Source organism: Rhopilema esculentum, chromosome 6 (assembly GCF_057945365.1).
Source record: "Rhopilema esculentum isolate cy_ngs chromosome 6, ASM5794536v1, whole genome shotgun sequence".
Lineage (NCBI taxonomy): Eukaryota > Metazoa > Cnidaria > Scyphozoa > Rhizostomeae > Rhizostomatidae > Rhopilema > Rhopilema esculentum.
Genome location: NC_142820.1, coordinates 10,039,815 through 10,053,673, shown reverse-complemented (window position 1 = coordinate 10,053,673; position 13,859 = coordinate 10,039,815). Strand labels below are relative to the sequence as shown.

Sequence of the window (13,859 nt, the reverse complement as noted above, 5' to 3'; positions counted from 1 at the left end):
AAAACCGCCACTGCAAAACGATCATCTCAAGACCTTTTGATACACTAAAGTTTACGTCAAGATAATTAGTCTTGATGCTACCGGCCACATGAAAACGGCTTTCTCAGATTTAAGTTTGGCAGGGACTTGGGGGCCAAAGGACAATGGGTGTAAATGGCTTTTGAAGTTTTCGAAAATTGCTAACAAATTTTGATTGGGCCAGAATAAGGCCTTTTCTTTTTTTTGAAAAAGCGTTTCCGTTTAGGTCTGCTTGGCAATCATTGTCAATTTCTTCATGACTTCCTCTACTTACATTTTATGCTTAAAGGCAATCTGTCACGACGTTGATTGATTATAAGAACAAAGGGATTTTTTATTGTTTCCAGTCCCCCTTTAATTTATCGCATTGTAAAAAATATGGCGGAGCGCTGGAATTGTGTTTAGGCTATTGTTCCAGCTATTGTTCTCGTTAACCAATCCACAACGAGACAGATTGCCTTTAATTTATCGTTTTCATGTAAACTTAAGGAATAAACATATGCGTAATTGCGTTTTTATTCGAATCAGAGGTGCATACTCGCCCTTTTTTACGTTCTCGACATATCTCTCAATTGCGTCACAATAAGAAGATGTCCATTTCCATTGAACCCCCAGTAGGAAATCCCTAAAGGATCCCCTGTGTGAAGACTCTAATAATTTGCTTTCTGTAAACATTGTAAAGCAGTACTTACATTTTTAGGTGGATAACAAAATCTTGGTCTCTGCCGCACCTTTGTAACATTGGATGGTTTTATGTAAATTGCCTCTTTGTAGATAAGTGAAAGTGTTAAGGAAGTTAAACTTTTATATTAAATATATTTTCATACACATTGGAAGATTTGAAATTAAACCAAAGTATGACGACTGTCACCAGCAAACGTATACATTAGTTTACGTTTCATAAGGTTTTACAGTACGTATTTATAAATGAGTTATTTATACATGTAAGCTGTTTCGTTGAAAAAAGGGTTACTTGGCTCGTCAGCTCCTGTGGCCTTCTCCAGAGAAGAAACTCCATGGAGTATAAAAATAGCTTAACAGCTTTTATCAATTAAATCATTCATGACGAGTACAAAAGAAATGAAGTAGTTTTCGCGAAGATTAATTTAAATGGGAACTTAAATGAAGTTGAATCGAGTTTCATCTACAGTGCAGATTTTGTAGAAAAGAGTACCGAACTGCTTTGCATAATAGAAAAGGATATTCTCTTTGGCACGACCGGGTATTCCCGGTAAATCACTATCATTTATGCTACTTGACTCGCATTTGCCGCAAGTGCTGTCAACGGCTAATAGAAATAAGTTTGTCTTTGGCACTCTTGATACGGCAAATGTTCTGTAAAAGGGGATGGAAGAAGTGTACATAAGACAGAGCGTTGTAATAAACATGTTGCATATGGAGTATTCATTTAACGATACGAGCAATGATTGTCACTCTGTCAGTCGGGTTACATTCTGATACAAAAGTGACATTCTCAAAACCTTGAAACTTTGCTGATAATATGGCATGCCAGAGCCCCTACCCCACTCTCTTTTTGCTAAAGTGTGATGGCAAGGTTGTGGCATTAAAGATAATGGTGGCAATAATTCCATAAGACCTTGCCAACTTGTCTAGAGCCCCCCCCCCCCTCCCAGCCCAAAATACTACAACATCCCTAAATAAGGCACTACAAAGCCCCTGTAAAAGCTTTAGTTGTCAGTCTAAGTAAAAGGGAGCACATGATTAGGGCTCGCATAAACCCCAACTCAATTGCCATGTATCTAGTTCTTCTTAAATTTTGGCTTTATGTACTTTGTTTATTGTTCACTCCTTTGTAAAACTCCAATGCTATCTTTCTGTAACAACCCGAGTATATTTTGAATTTTTAAAATTCGAAGTACATTAGGTTTGCAATACAAAATCTTTGGCTTATGAACAATAATGGAAAGATACACAATACAATACTACTGTATTTCCAATGTATATGTTTATTCAAGATACTAGTCAAGACAACGACAAGAAATGCAAACAAGTCTTAAGAAATCCATGACAAGTTATTACAACTCGTAAGTATAATTTCGTTATCTTTTGCCAATTATAGACTAAATGATATTTGATGGGGAACGAAAAGCAAATGTATTTGGAATGTATTTGAAAAAGTGGACGTAAATTCTCACCTACTGCAATAGTCTTGATTGCAAGTAGCATTACCTGCGCAGAAGCAAAAGTTAACTTTGAGTTTATTGAGTAAGGCTCTAAGATTAGACGTTACGTTTTACGTTATGACTTGAAGTAGGGCTCATTAAGATCCATGAAGTTCCCTAGACCACTTAATGAAGCTCCCTAGACCTCGAAGCCATGGGTCAGCTTTCTCCCCCTCCCATTCCCCCTCCCCTTCCCAATCCCCCTTCCACTCCTCCTCCCCTTCCCCACTCCCCCTTCCATTCACCCTCCCCTTTCCACTCCCCTTTCCCCTCCCCTTCCCACTCAACAAATTGTTATATAGATTTTTTCATCATTATATATAATTTCAAATTATGACAACCTTGCATTTGTTAAAGTGGAAGAAATAGAAAAAGGGGAAAAATGAAATAGATGGGAATTGAAGGCTACGTAGAAGGTGATTGCAATGGTACAACTTGGCAAGTGAAGAAAAGGCCATCCAAAGAGAAGGTTGGTTGTTAGCACGAAGAAGGGTAAATAAATGCTGGGATAGCACGGTCGGTAAGACGGAGCAGAGAGGGCAAATTCGTCTCACGGAGGGCAAATCCGTATCAGGGAGGATAAATCCATATCAGGGAGGATAAATCCGTATCAGGGAGGATAAATCCATATCAGGGAGGATAAATCCATATCAGGGAGGATAAAGCCGTATCAGGGAGGATAAATCCATATCAGGGAGGATAAATCCATATCAGGGAGGATAAATCCATATCAGGGAAAATAAATCCGTATCAGGGAGGATAAATCCGTATCAGGGAGAATAAATCCGTATCAGGGAGGATAAATCCATATCAGGGAGGATAAATCCATATCAGGGAGGATAAATCCATATCAGGGAGGATAAATCCATATCAAGGAGAATAAATCCGTATCAGGGAGGATAAATCCGTATCAAGGAGGATAAATCCATATCAGGGAGGATAAATCCATATCAGGGAGGATAAATCCATATCAAGGAGAATAAATCCGTATCAGGGAGGGTAAATCCGTATCAGGGAGGATAAATCCATATCAGGGAGGATAAATCCATATCAGGGAGGATAAATCCATATCAGGGAGGGTAAATCCGTATCAGGGAGGATAAATCCATATCAGGGAGGATAAATCCATATCAGGGAGGATAAATCCATATCAAGGAGAATAAATCCGTATCAGGGAGGGTAAATCCGTATCAGGGAGGATAAATCCATATCAGGGAGGATAAATCCGTATCAGGGAGGATAAATCCATATCAAGGAGAATAAATCCATATCAGGGAGGATAAATCCATATCAGGGAGGATAAATCCATATCAAGGAGAATAAATCCGTATCAGGGAGGATAAATCCGTATCAAGGAGGATAAATCCATATCAGGGAGGATAAATCCATATCAGGGAGGATAAATCCATATCAAGGAGAATAAATCCGTATCAGGGAGGGTAAATCCGTATCAGGGAGGATAAATCCATATCAGGGAGGATAAATCCGTATCAGGGAGGATAAATCCGTATCAGGGAGAGTAAATCCGTGTCAGGGAGGGTAAATCCGTATCAGGGAGGGTAAATCCGTATCAGGGAGGATAAATCCGTATCAGGGAGGATAAATCCATATCAGGGAGGATAAATCCATATCAGGGAGGATAAATCCATATCAGGGAGGATAAATCCATATCAGGGAGGATAAATCCATATCAGGGAGGATAAATCCGTATCAGGGAGGATAAATCCATATCAGGGAGGATAAATCCATATCAGGGAGGATAAATCCATATCAGGGAAAATAAATCCGTATCAGGGAGGATAAATCCGTATCAGGGAGAATAAATCCGTATCAGGGAGGATAAATCCATATCAGGGAGGATAAATCCATATCAGGGAGGATAAATCCATATCAGGGAGGATAAATCCATATCAAGGAGAATAAATCCGTATCAGGGAGGATAAATCCGTATCAAGGAGGATAAATCCATATCAGGGAGGATAAATCCATATCAGGGAGGATAAATCCATATCAAGGAGAATAAATCCGTATCAGGGAGGGTAAATCCGTATCAGGGAGGATAAATCCATATCAGGGAGGATAAATCCATATCAGGGAGGATAAATCCATATCAAGGAGAATAAATCCGTATCAGGGAGGGTAAATCCGTATCAGGGAGGATAAATCCATATCAGGGAGGATAAATCCGTATCAGGGAGGATAAATCCATATCAAGGAGAATAAATCCATATCAGGGAGGATAAATCCATATCAGGGAGGATAAATCCATATCAAGGAGAATAAATCCGTATCAGGGAGGATAAATCCGTATCAAGGAGGATAAATCCATATCAGGGAGGATAAATCCATATCAGGGAGGATAAATCCATATCAAGGAGAATAAATCCGTATCAGGGAGGGTAAATCCGTATCAGGGAGGATAAATCCATATCAGGGAGGATAAATCCGTATCAGGGAGGATAAATCCGTATCAGGGAGAGTAAATCCGTGTCAGGGAGGGTAAATCCGTTTCAGGGAGGGTAAATCCGTATCAGGGAGGATAAATCCGTATCAGGGAGGATAAATCCATATCAGGGAGGATAAATCCATATCAGGGAGGATAAATCCATATCAGGGAGGATAAATCCATATCAGGGAGGATAAATCCATATCAGGGAGGATAAATCCATATCAGGGAGGATAAATCCGTATCAGGGAGGATAAATCCATATCAGGGAGGATAAATCCATATCAGGGAGGATAAATCCATATCAGGGAGGATAAATCCGTATCAGGGAGGATAAATCCGTATCAGGGAGGATAAATCCGTATCAGGGAGGATAAATCCATATCAGGGAGGATAAATCCATATCAGGGAGGATAAATCCGTATCAGGGAGGATAAATCCGTATCAGGGAGGATAAATCCGTATCAGGGAGAATAAATCCGTATCAGGGAGAATAAATCCGTATCAGGGAGGATAAATCCGTATCAGGGAGGATAAATCCGTATCAGGGAGGATAAATCCGTATCAGGGAGGGTAAATCCGTATCAGGGAGGGTAAATCCGTATCAGGGAGGATAAATCCATATCAGGGAGGATAAATCCGTATCAGGGAGGATAAATCCGTATCAGGGAGGATAAATCCATATCAGGGAGGGTAAATCCGTATCAGGGAGGATAAATCCGTATCAGGGAGGATAAATCCATATCAGGGAGGATAAATCCGTATCAGGGAGGATAAATCCGTATCAGGGAGGATAAATCCATATCAGGGAGAGTAAATCCGTATCAGGGAGGAAAAATCCGTATCAGGGAGAGTAAATCCGTATCAGGGAGGATAAATCCATATCAGGGAGAATAAATCCATATCAGGGAGGATAAATCCATATCAGGGAGGATAAATCCGTATCAGGGAGGATAAATCCATATCAGGGAGGATAAATCCATATCAGGGAGGATAAATCCATATCAGGGAGGATAAATCCGTATCAGGGAGGATAAATCCATATCAGGGAGGATAAATCCATATCAGGGAGGATAAATCCATATCAGGGAGGATAAATCCGTATCAGGGAGGATAAATCCGTATCAGGGAGGATAAATCCATATCAGGGAGGATAAATCCATATCAGGGAGGATAAATCCATATCAGGGAGGATAAATCCATATCAGGGAGGGTAAATCCGTATCAGGGAGGATAAATCCGTATCAGGGATAACACCAGCAGGGGCTAGTAACCAATGGCGTAGCTCGACCGACTAGGCTGGGGGGGGTGGAGAATCGTCAATATTTAAATTTAATGACAAGGGTGCAGATGATTAAAAATTTAGGTACTATCTCATCACCGATTGACGATATTACTGACAAAATAAGGATTATGTGGACCATCTGAAGATTGACTGACCAACTTATGATGATTTTAGGGGTCTGTCACACCTCCCATAAACCCCGCTAGCTACAACCCTACTAGTAGCCATGCGAAAAAGAAAATTAAACTACATTCTCGCATTTAATGGATGTTACTTACCTTTATACGAAAGGCGAGTGTTTTTCAGATCAGCAAGGTACATAACAGTATCTTTGACGCAGTTAATGTACTTAACATCTCCTTCGTTTGCCATTGCTTTGTAGCGAAAAAAATTAAAAAGTTGTAGCAATTTAACAGTTTTTTTTTATTAGTGTAAACAGTTTAAAATAACGGGAAGAATCTTTCAGATTGCAATGATCAAATTTCAATGCCAGTTAAACGTTAATACGACTTTCTACATTAGTAAAAAGAATTGCAGAGAAGTCCCTTCATGAGATTTTCTATTTATCTCGTGTACAAGGCATAAATTAAAACAATGGTCCGACAATTGATTTCCTTCTCACAGAAAACACTCCCCTATTAGTACTGTTATCTAAAGTAAAGTTCATCCAGCCAATATTTGGAATTTTTTTTGAGATAAAATGTATCTTCTACCAATTACACATGGGAATTTAACTAGTGTGACATTTCTAGTAACACCTTTAGACTCGTTTGCTTTAATGGGGCATACAAAGTGGAACCTCTTTTAATGGTGTCTAGATTCCATTTCATTTTACAGGTATGATATGTCATTGAAAAGGGTTGAATTATTAAACAGTGTGTTGTATTACCTTCACGTATCTGGCCATATCCAAATAAGCTATGAAAAACAATTAGAAAGGATAAGAAAAAAATTCTAAACTTCAAATTTGTTAAGATATTAACGAAATTTTTCATAGTTGCTTCAGTTGAATTTTTCTAATACTTACTTTCTTTGAAATCAAATGACTCAATGTTTAATGTGAAGTTTATAGATAACGTTCATTTAACAACATACAATATCTCTTAACAAGCATTCCTTCTTGAAAAGCTTCACTCTGTATAAATATACGCTCTTACCTATATAGTGTGAGTCTTGACATCATACTAAAATAGAATTGAAAGAAACTAGTTTGATATGCTCAAAATATCTTAAAATACATGATTTTGTTTTATTTCGGAGAATTTTAATCTCGAACAGAGCTACATTAAGAACTTCAAGTCTCCAAGAAAAAGTTATTGAATAAATTATGCAATGTAAAGTCGACTAAGGAAAGAAATCCAAGTATTACCAAATGTTTTTTTCTGAAGATTACACAAAACTCTAGTAATTTTATGGACTATGATCACAATGTTGTAATGTTGGGTAGAATATTTTCTTATAAAATATCTTAGAACCAAGCGTGTTGTAAGAAAAAATGCAGTAAATTATTGAAAAATAGGAGCACTAACGCTATTGCGGTGGCTGCAAACCAAGATACAAAGGTCGTGATTGAAGTGAAAATCTGAAAGAAGTAGATTTTGGTTAGAGCTATGAAGATACCAGTGGTATACAGATATATGGAGATGACAATAATAAATTCATCGATGATTACTTTTAACCATTGGTTGATAAAAATCAAGAATCTACGCTACTTCCATCACCAGTCTTAAATAATCGTGTAATAAGCATTTAGAGTTAGACATATTGACAGTTTGTTACTTTCTAGTTAATAGTTTCTAACTCACACTAAGTGTCTAGAATACGCGATCTGTAATTTACAAAGAGAGATTTAAAAATAGATCAAAGTATAAATGTAGCAGTAGCGTACGTTTGTTACCACCCCAATGGCGCATTATTCATATTTCATTTCATGTGGAACTTTCTCATGAGGAGCTAAGTCATAACTATGAGCATAACTAAGAGCATTCAACAATAAGGTTTCTCTAAAGGGTAGGGAATTTATACTGCAGCGCTGAAAAATCACAGAGTGGAGCTTGCATAGTTCCTTAGTACGATATTTATCTTAAAAAATCCCACGTGTTGCTTGGATTAAGATGATCGATCGAGTTTTACATTTCAACCTTAAAATTTTGTAGGCTCTCTCTTGCATTGTTTTTGCTTCATCATTATCTAAAAGTTCCTCGAAGGCTGACTCATAATTTTTACATAAAGGTCTAAGTGCGCATTTGTGGGTCCTATCAAAATCATCAACTATGCTACAAATCAAGCAGAGCAGCTCAAGCTTCAGCTTGCATTGAATGAGCCTGTAACTTACTGGTAGAAGCTTGGAAGCACTGCTGCCTTCTCCTTCAATGAGTTTGCAAGACGCCTGATAATCCGGTAGTTTGATCCTAATAAAAAATTTATGAAAATATAAAAGCATCTTCTCGGTTATCACAAAATTCAATCAAGCTTTGATAATGATTGAGTTCTTGTTTAGATGTATTCTTTTTCATGCTAACCTTTCCTTGTCTATGAAGTGTGTGAATTAAAATGTCCGTTCTAGAACACATCATAGTAACGGACGACTCCTTACAACGGACAGTCCCCAAAAGCTGGAATCTCTTAACCACACTTCCTTACAGCGATAACATCCTTTCAGCGGAAAAATCCTAAAACCGGACACATCCTATCAACTGACAGCTCCTAACAATGGACATCTCCTAACAACCAAAGGTAACATACTTACAGCGGACACATTGTAAAAACCAATAATGCTGAAAACTAATACTTCCTTGCAACAAACACATCCTATCACCGGACACAACACAAACACATCCTTTCATCGAACACTTCATTACAACGGACAATTAATTACAACGGACACTTAATTACAACAGCAGAATTCCTATCACAACAACGGATACTTCTTGTTCATCACCTAACAACGGACAATAGACATTTCCTAACTGCGAAGACTTTATAACAACGGACGTCTTCTAACACAGACACTTCCAAGTAAAAAACAGGTGATTTCCCAATCTTTTTTCCATTGCTAGACACTAACTATTGGTCCCATAGGTTTCTACTTTTCCATCAGTTTCGTTACGTATGGATTTTTTCTTGCTTAAAAATTGCTTGGATAAAATTACAACTTCAATCTATTTTTGCCAAGTCACGAGACCTAAAAGCTTATACAGCCCTTTTGTTTTAAAAAAAAAGCTTATTGTACATTCTAAGGCAGTCGTTATGACTTACACATTGTAAACACCGATTTGCGATGCCGTCTCATTTGCTATGAGTTTTGCCATCACTTTTGAGTCGACTATTCCAAAGAATTTCCCCACCTGTTGTTGGAAGAAGAATTGATGAAAGTGTACACTGTTCTTTAGACTATGACACAGCAGATATCAACAAGGACACAAAAGAGTTTTGTTCAAATTTTCCTAAAACCTGACTTGTCAAACACTTCTCTTCTCAAGTTAAACTTCTTAAGTTAAATTCGATGGCTGTCAGGAAGGTATAATTGACGGAAAAAGAGACAGGGAAAGACAAAGAGGAACATGGGGAGACGTTGTCAAGGAATGGAGCGGGTGTGAGCGCATTGGGAGAGCTAAACGATATTCTGAGGATAGGGATAGTTGGAGGGTGATGGTAGCCAACCTTCTGATAGAAGATGGTACCTGATGATGATGATATCAATTTAAGACTAAGAGTGTTGTGTGGTTTACATTATCTTGCTCATTAAACGCAAAAAGAAAAATTTAAAAATTCGTAAAGCTTACGTCACTTGGTTCATTGGAGCCAATAATAAAACCGTTTTCATCCAACAAATAGCAATAGAGTCCCTCTATCTGAAATAAACAAAAAGTTTCACCAAAAGATAGCTTTTATTTATAAATCTCCGCTTATCATTGTTTTTTACTTTTCTACCAGGAAAACTTGGAGAAGAAATAATTTACGTTGCTTTGACAGTTGTGCAAGAACAATTGGAAGTGAACAACAGGGCCAGAAATCGAACAGTATTAGGGAATAAATAATGGTCGCACGTCCCTTTACGTTCTTGTCCTCGAGAAGGAACCTCACTACAAGACAATGCAAGAATTTGATTAGTTTGATTTGAAATTTCATTTCTAACTTTAACTCCTATTTATTGCCTTCCTGCATTTTACACTTCATTTGGCTTTATAATAGACAAACATGCCCCCGCTAATCCCAGCACCCTATCCTCCCGCATTTTTATTTTGGTGGATTAACCAGCCCCCAACCCCCCCCCCTCTATTTGGGATCGAAGAGTAGCAAACATTTTTAAGTATAAAAATTTAGAAACAAACTCGAAGGCAATGAACATTGTAAAAAACTGAAGATTATATGTAGTGAAATTGGATAAACATAAAACCTTATTTTTCTGAGTTCTATCACAAGTAAGTCTTGTATCACAATGTACCCCTCCTGGGCACCACAATGTCTGTTTGACAAAATATTTCTCTGCAAATATTGAATAATTTGCTTCCAGTCCAGTAACTGAAAAAATAATCTATATTGAAGAAAACTCTAAAAAGGAATTTGGACAAATACATTTTTAATACACATAAGGCATTATGTATTTCCTTCAATCTATTCAGTAGCATCTTTTATGTTAAATGATTAACAGCCAAATAATATTTTTATTATCATTACGACTGCAAGTAGAGGATACAATATCATTTTAAAGAAAGACATCGTGAAATTACTGTTTACCGGTCAGTCGTAAAGTGCTGAATACCGTATAGGCAGAGCTGTACACGCCATTTAGTGTATAGAAAAGGATTGTTTCAAGTTGCTACTCCGAGTTTCACGCTTAGTGCAATCATCAGGCGACTGTTCACCATTCTGTTCTATACACCAAATAGCGAAGAAATACTTCAAAATGCCTCTCACCAGCCACAGTGATCTTTTGTTTCTTCAGGTTGATTGGAGCGTAGATTGACAAAATCTTTTTGTAAACACCCTTTCCTGAAAACATGAAAAACAGAAAAAAGTAAACTTATCCAGTCCACATCAGGTTATCTCGTCTTAATCTGGAATGTCTCCTTTTAATAGAAAGACTTCGAAAGGTGTCTTTTTTGCAGTTTGTTTCATGGTAAGGAATTTTTAAAAAGATGTTTGTAACAAACATGATGATTTGTGTCTCGTTTTCGTACTTGTCATTTGTTTTACTCAAAACTTGTGCTCCACTTTCCGGAAAAAAATATATAAGTCAAACGAAAAAATGTTTTTTTGGATCGCTTAATGTTTTTAATTAAAAAAATAGCTAACTGCGGTCGGTATCCCTGAACTGAGCAGCAAATGTAGATATAGCTAGGCCATCTCACCTGTGTAAGGTGGGACAGAAAGGGTAAGAACGCTGCCCGGTTGTCTAACTGCGCGTCCGTAATATGTTGGGTCCGGGTTTAAATTCACAGAAGAGTTTGCATCCTTTGAACCAACTTCTGCAAGCGGAAGTCTGTGAAATATACAAAAGTTTTACATGTAAGGCGATGAAAGAGAATATCATATAAACGAATTAAATGAAAAATTAATTTCAAATTGTTATCTTTGTGATTTTTAATAAATGCACTAAGCACATAACAACTGTTAGAGTAAATAAGGTGTGTTTATTGTATAAAGGAGTTTGCTGTATATTTAAATTGTTTAGATACTGTAAATGAATTTTTAAAAGTTATAGAAAACCATTTGAAATATCATACTGTGAATCAGAAGTTCTGATTATTCCAAAGTGGGTTCTCAGAAACACATGATAAACTTCGTGCCTGGAAGGAAAAATTGAAAAATTTGAAAAGAGAAGTAGTGCTGGTGTACTCTAAGCTCTGCTTGGCCCTTGAATCGTGCCATTCAATGAATTGTCAATTGAGGACCATGCATGGACTAGCCTACAGCGCTTCATACAAAGTTGAATTCCCAGTGAAATGGAACCATCATCTGTCTAAGGTCTCCAATGCTAAATTACAACCTGATGGCTCTTACTGCCCTGTGGCGTCAGCAAACAAAGAATTGGAGGATACCCCCAACCTTTGCCAAAAATGGTTCATTTTATTTATCCTAAAATTGATAGAAAGGTATTTGGCAGGGGCCAGTCAAGTTGCCAAATAAAAAGAAGCATAAGACTAAAACTAATCATAGTTTTTGTAATATAAAAAGACAACATGTTCCAAAAAGTATTCTGATGCTACGTAAATCAACCCTTTCCCCTTCAGTCTGCAAGAGTTGGTGCCACTCTCATTTCATCTTAATAAAAGGTGCAAATTTGTACGGACTTTCCTCGAAAATTGAACACTGGAGGTAGGAAGTGAATATTTGATCTCAAGCAAATACTAAAGTTAAAAAACTAAAGTGAAAATTTCTCCACGACTGCCAGCTCAAGCTACGTGGTTTAAGGCCAAAATGAACAATTTTAAAGCTGCGTACTCTTGTCTGCTTTCTTGGCTGCTCTTCCAAACCATTGACATATTTTGTGTCACGTTGGCGTCTATTAATAACCCTCCAAGCATCCTTTGATCACCTGTGACGTCAGAAGGCAAAATTTAACGAAATTTTTCTTAGTAATTGCAATAACATGTCTGACAGTATCTTCAAGTAATTTTGCATAAAAGCGTCGAATAATTCTGCATCAAAGTTATCCTGAATTTCTTTTGGCCTTCATTTTGAAATCAGGCTAATACATGAATCCTGCAGTTTATTTCTCACTGCTTAAAAAAACGGTCAATTTATACATTTGTATTCAATGACAATTCAAAAACTTTCTCGCAATCAAGATTATCCCAAAAATCAGAAGATGCATAGCCTGTGAATCTAATCTAAACAATCAATATGATCAATTGCACCAATCAAGTGTAATCGACCGAAGGCAATCAAATCATAACTTAAAAACAGTCATGAGAAATTATGAGAAGCTTTTCTGCAATTATTTTGGGTTGTCAATCAAAACAAAGGACTGTCTGATCGAAATATTTTTGCTTGTACAAGCGCAAAAAATAGTAAAAAAGAAGGGTAGGATACGTCAAAATACATACATGATATTTTTTGTCCATTAATCCCTTTCTCCAGCAAAGCAATCAATGAATTTTTTAGGTTTTTATGGTTCCAAACTTTCGAGCAGTATGGCCTACGGCAAAGGTTATAGAAAAACATTTTTTGCGCTGAAAGGGGTTGAAAAAAAATAAATCCGATTTTCCACTCCCTCTGTTTTGCTCTTTTTAACTTCAACAAGCAACAACAGCAAATATTGAACCTAGAATTCTCCCTGTGATGAGAAATGATGCCAAAAACAGCAGCTCAACCTTGGAACGTATTTGTGGCAAGAACAGTCAAATTCTGTCAAAATGTTCCGTGAAAAGATTTCCTTACGTTTTCAGAAAGAATTATAATGATTCTTGTTTATTTAGAGATAATGCGTTTTGACGTTGACAACAGTGCAATTCCTGCTGATGTGAAAGAGGAAATTCAGCGTTAATGAAGAAAAGCTATGCTATCAAAACGCTGGTTCAGAGATAAGCCCTCTATCAAGTTCTTATAACTCCCACTTGAAATATTGCAATTGAACTTAATCCTTACTTTCCTGAAGTAATGAGAAAACAAGTAAGCAAAACATACCATCCTTTGATTTTTTCAACGGTCTCTAAAGCCGCTTTCCCTAAAAGAACAAAACTTAAATTCAAATTAACAAAAACTTTGGGACAAAACATCGGTCTTGAGGGCTTATTCTTAACTTCAGAGATTTGAGACTTAGTAACTTGCTCGATTTCAATATTATTGGAAAAACTCACCATCTTCATATGAAATTTTTGGTTTTACTATGCTGTATCCGTATTCTGGTGACGTCATTCCAATACTTAAAGAAGAAAGAAACGTTCTTAAAAAGCCTATCAAACAAATAGAAAAAGAGCTT

The 13,859-nt window shown here is 37.1% G+C and overlaps 1 protein-coding gene across 1 annotated transcript in view; it reads right to left on the bottom strand.

Moving 5' to 3' along the window:
* Window positions 1-13,859, bottom strand: part of LOC135685921 (voltage-dependent calcium channel subunit alpha-2/delta-3) — a 36,976-nt gene that overhangs the window by 5,007 nt on the left and 18,110 nt on the right. The window contains exons 22-39 of the mRNA XM_065202020.2: window positions 13,738-13,802; window positions 13,565-13,604; window positions 12,985-13,076; window positions 12,380-12,473; window positions 11,662-11,724; window positions 11,287-11,417; window positions 10,853-10,927; window positions 10,332-10,456; window positions 9,718-9,786; window positions 9,191-9,279; window positions 8,268-8,343; window positions 7,462-7,514; window positions 7,090-7,116; window positions 6,822-6,850; window positions 6,211-6,306; window positions 2,175-2,208; window positions 1,223-1,353; window positions 711-796 (exon numbers count right to left, since the gene is read on the bottom strand). Coding sequence (XP_065058092.2) covers window positions 711-796; window positions 1,223-1,353; window positions 2,175-2,208; window positions 6,211-6,306; window positions 6,822-6,850; window positions 7,090-7,116; window positions 7,462-7,514; window positions 8,268-8,343; window positions 9,191-9,279; window positions 9,718-9,786; window positions 10,332-10,456; window positions 10,853-10,927; window positions 11,287-11,417; window positions 11,662-11,724; window positions 12,380-12,473; window positions 12,985-13,076; window positions 13,565-13,604; window positions 13,738-13,802 — 1,375 coding nt within the window. The remainder of the gene's footprint in view (window positions 1-710; window positions 797-1,222; window positions 1,354-2,174; window positions 2,209-6,210; window positions 6,307-6,821; window positions 6,851-7,089; window positions 7,117-7,461; window positions 7,515-8,267; window positions 8,344-9,190; window positions 9,280-9,717; window positions 9,787-10,331; window positions 10,457-10,852; window positions 10,928-11,286; window positions 11,418-11,661; window positions 11,725-12,379; window positions 12,474-12,984; window positions 13,077-13,564; window positions 13,605-13,737; window positions 13,803-13,859) is intronic.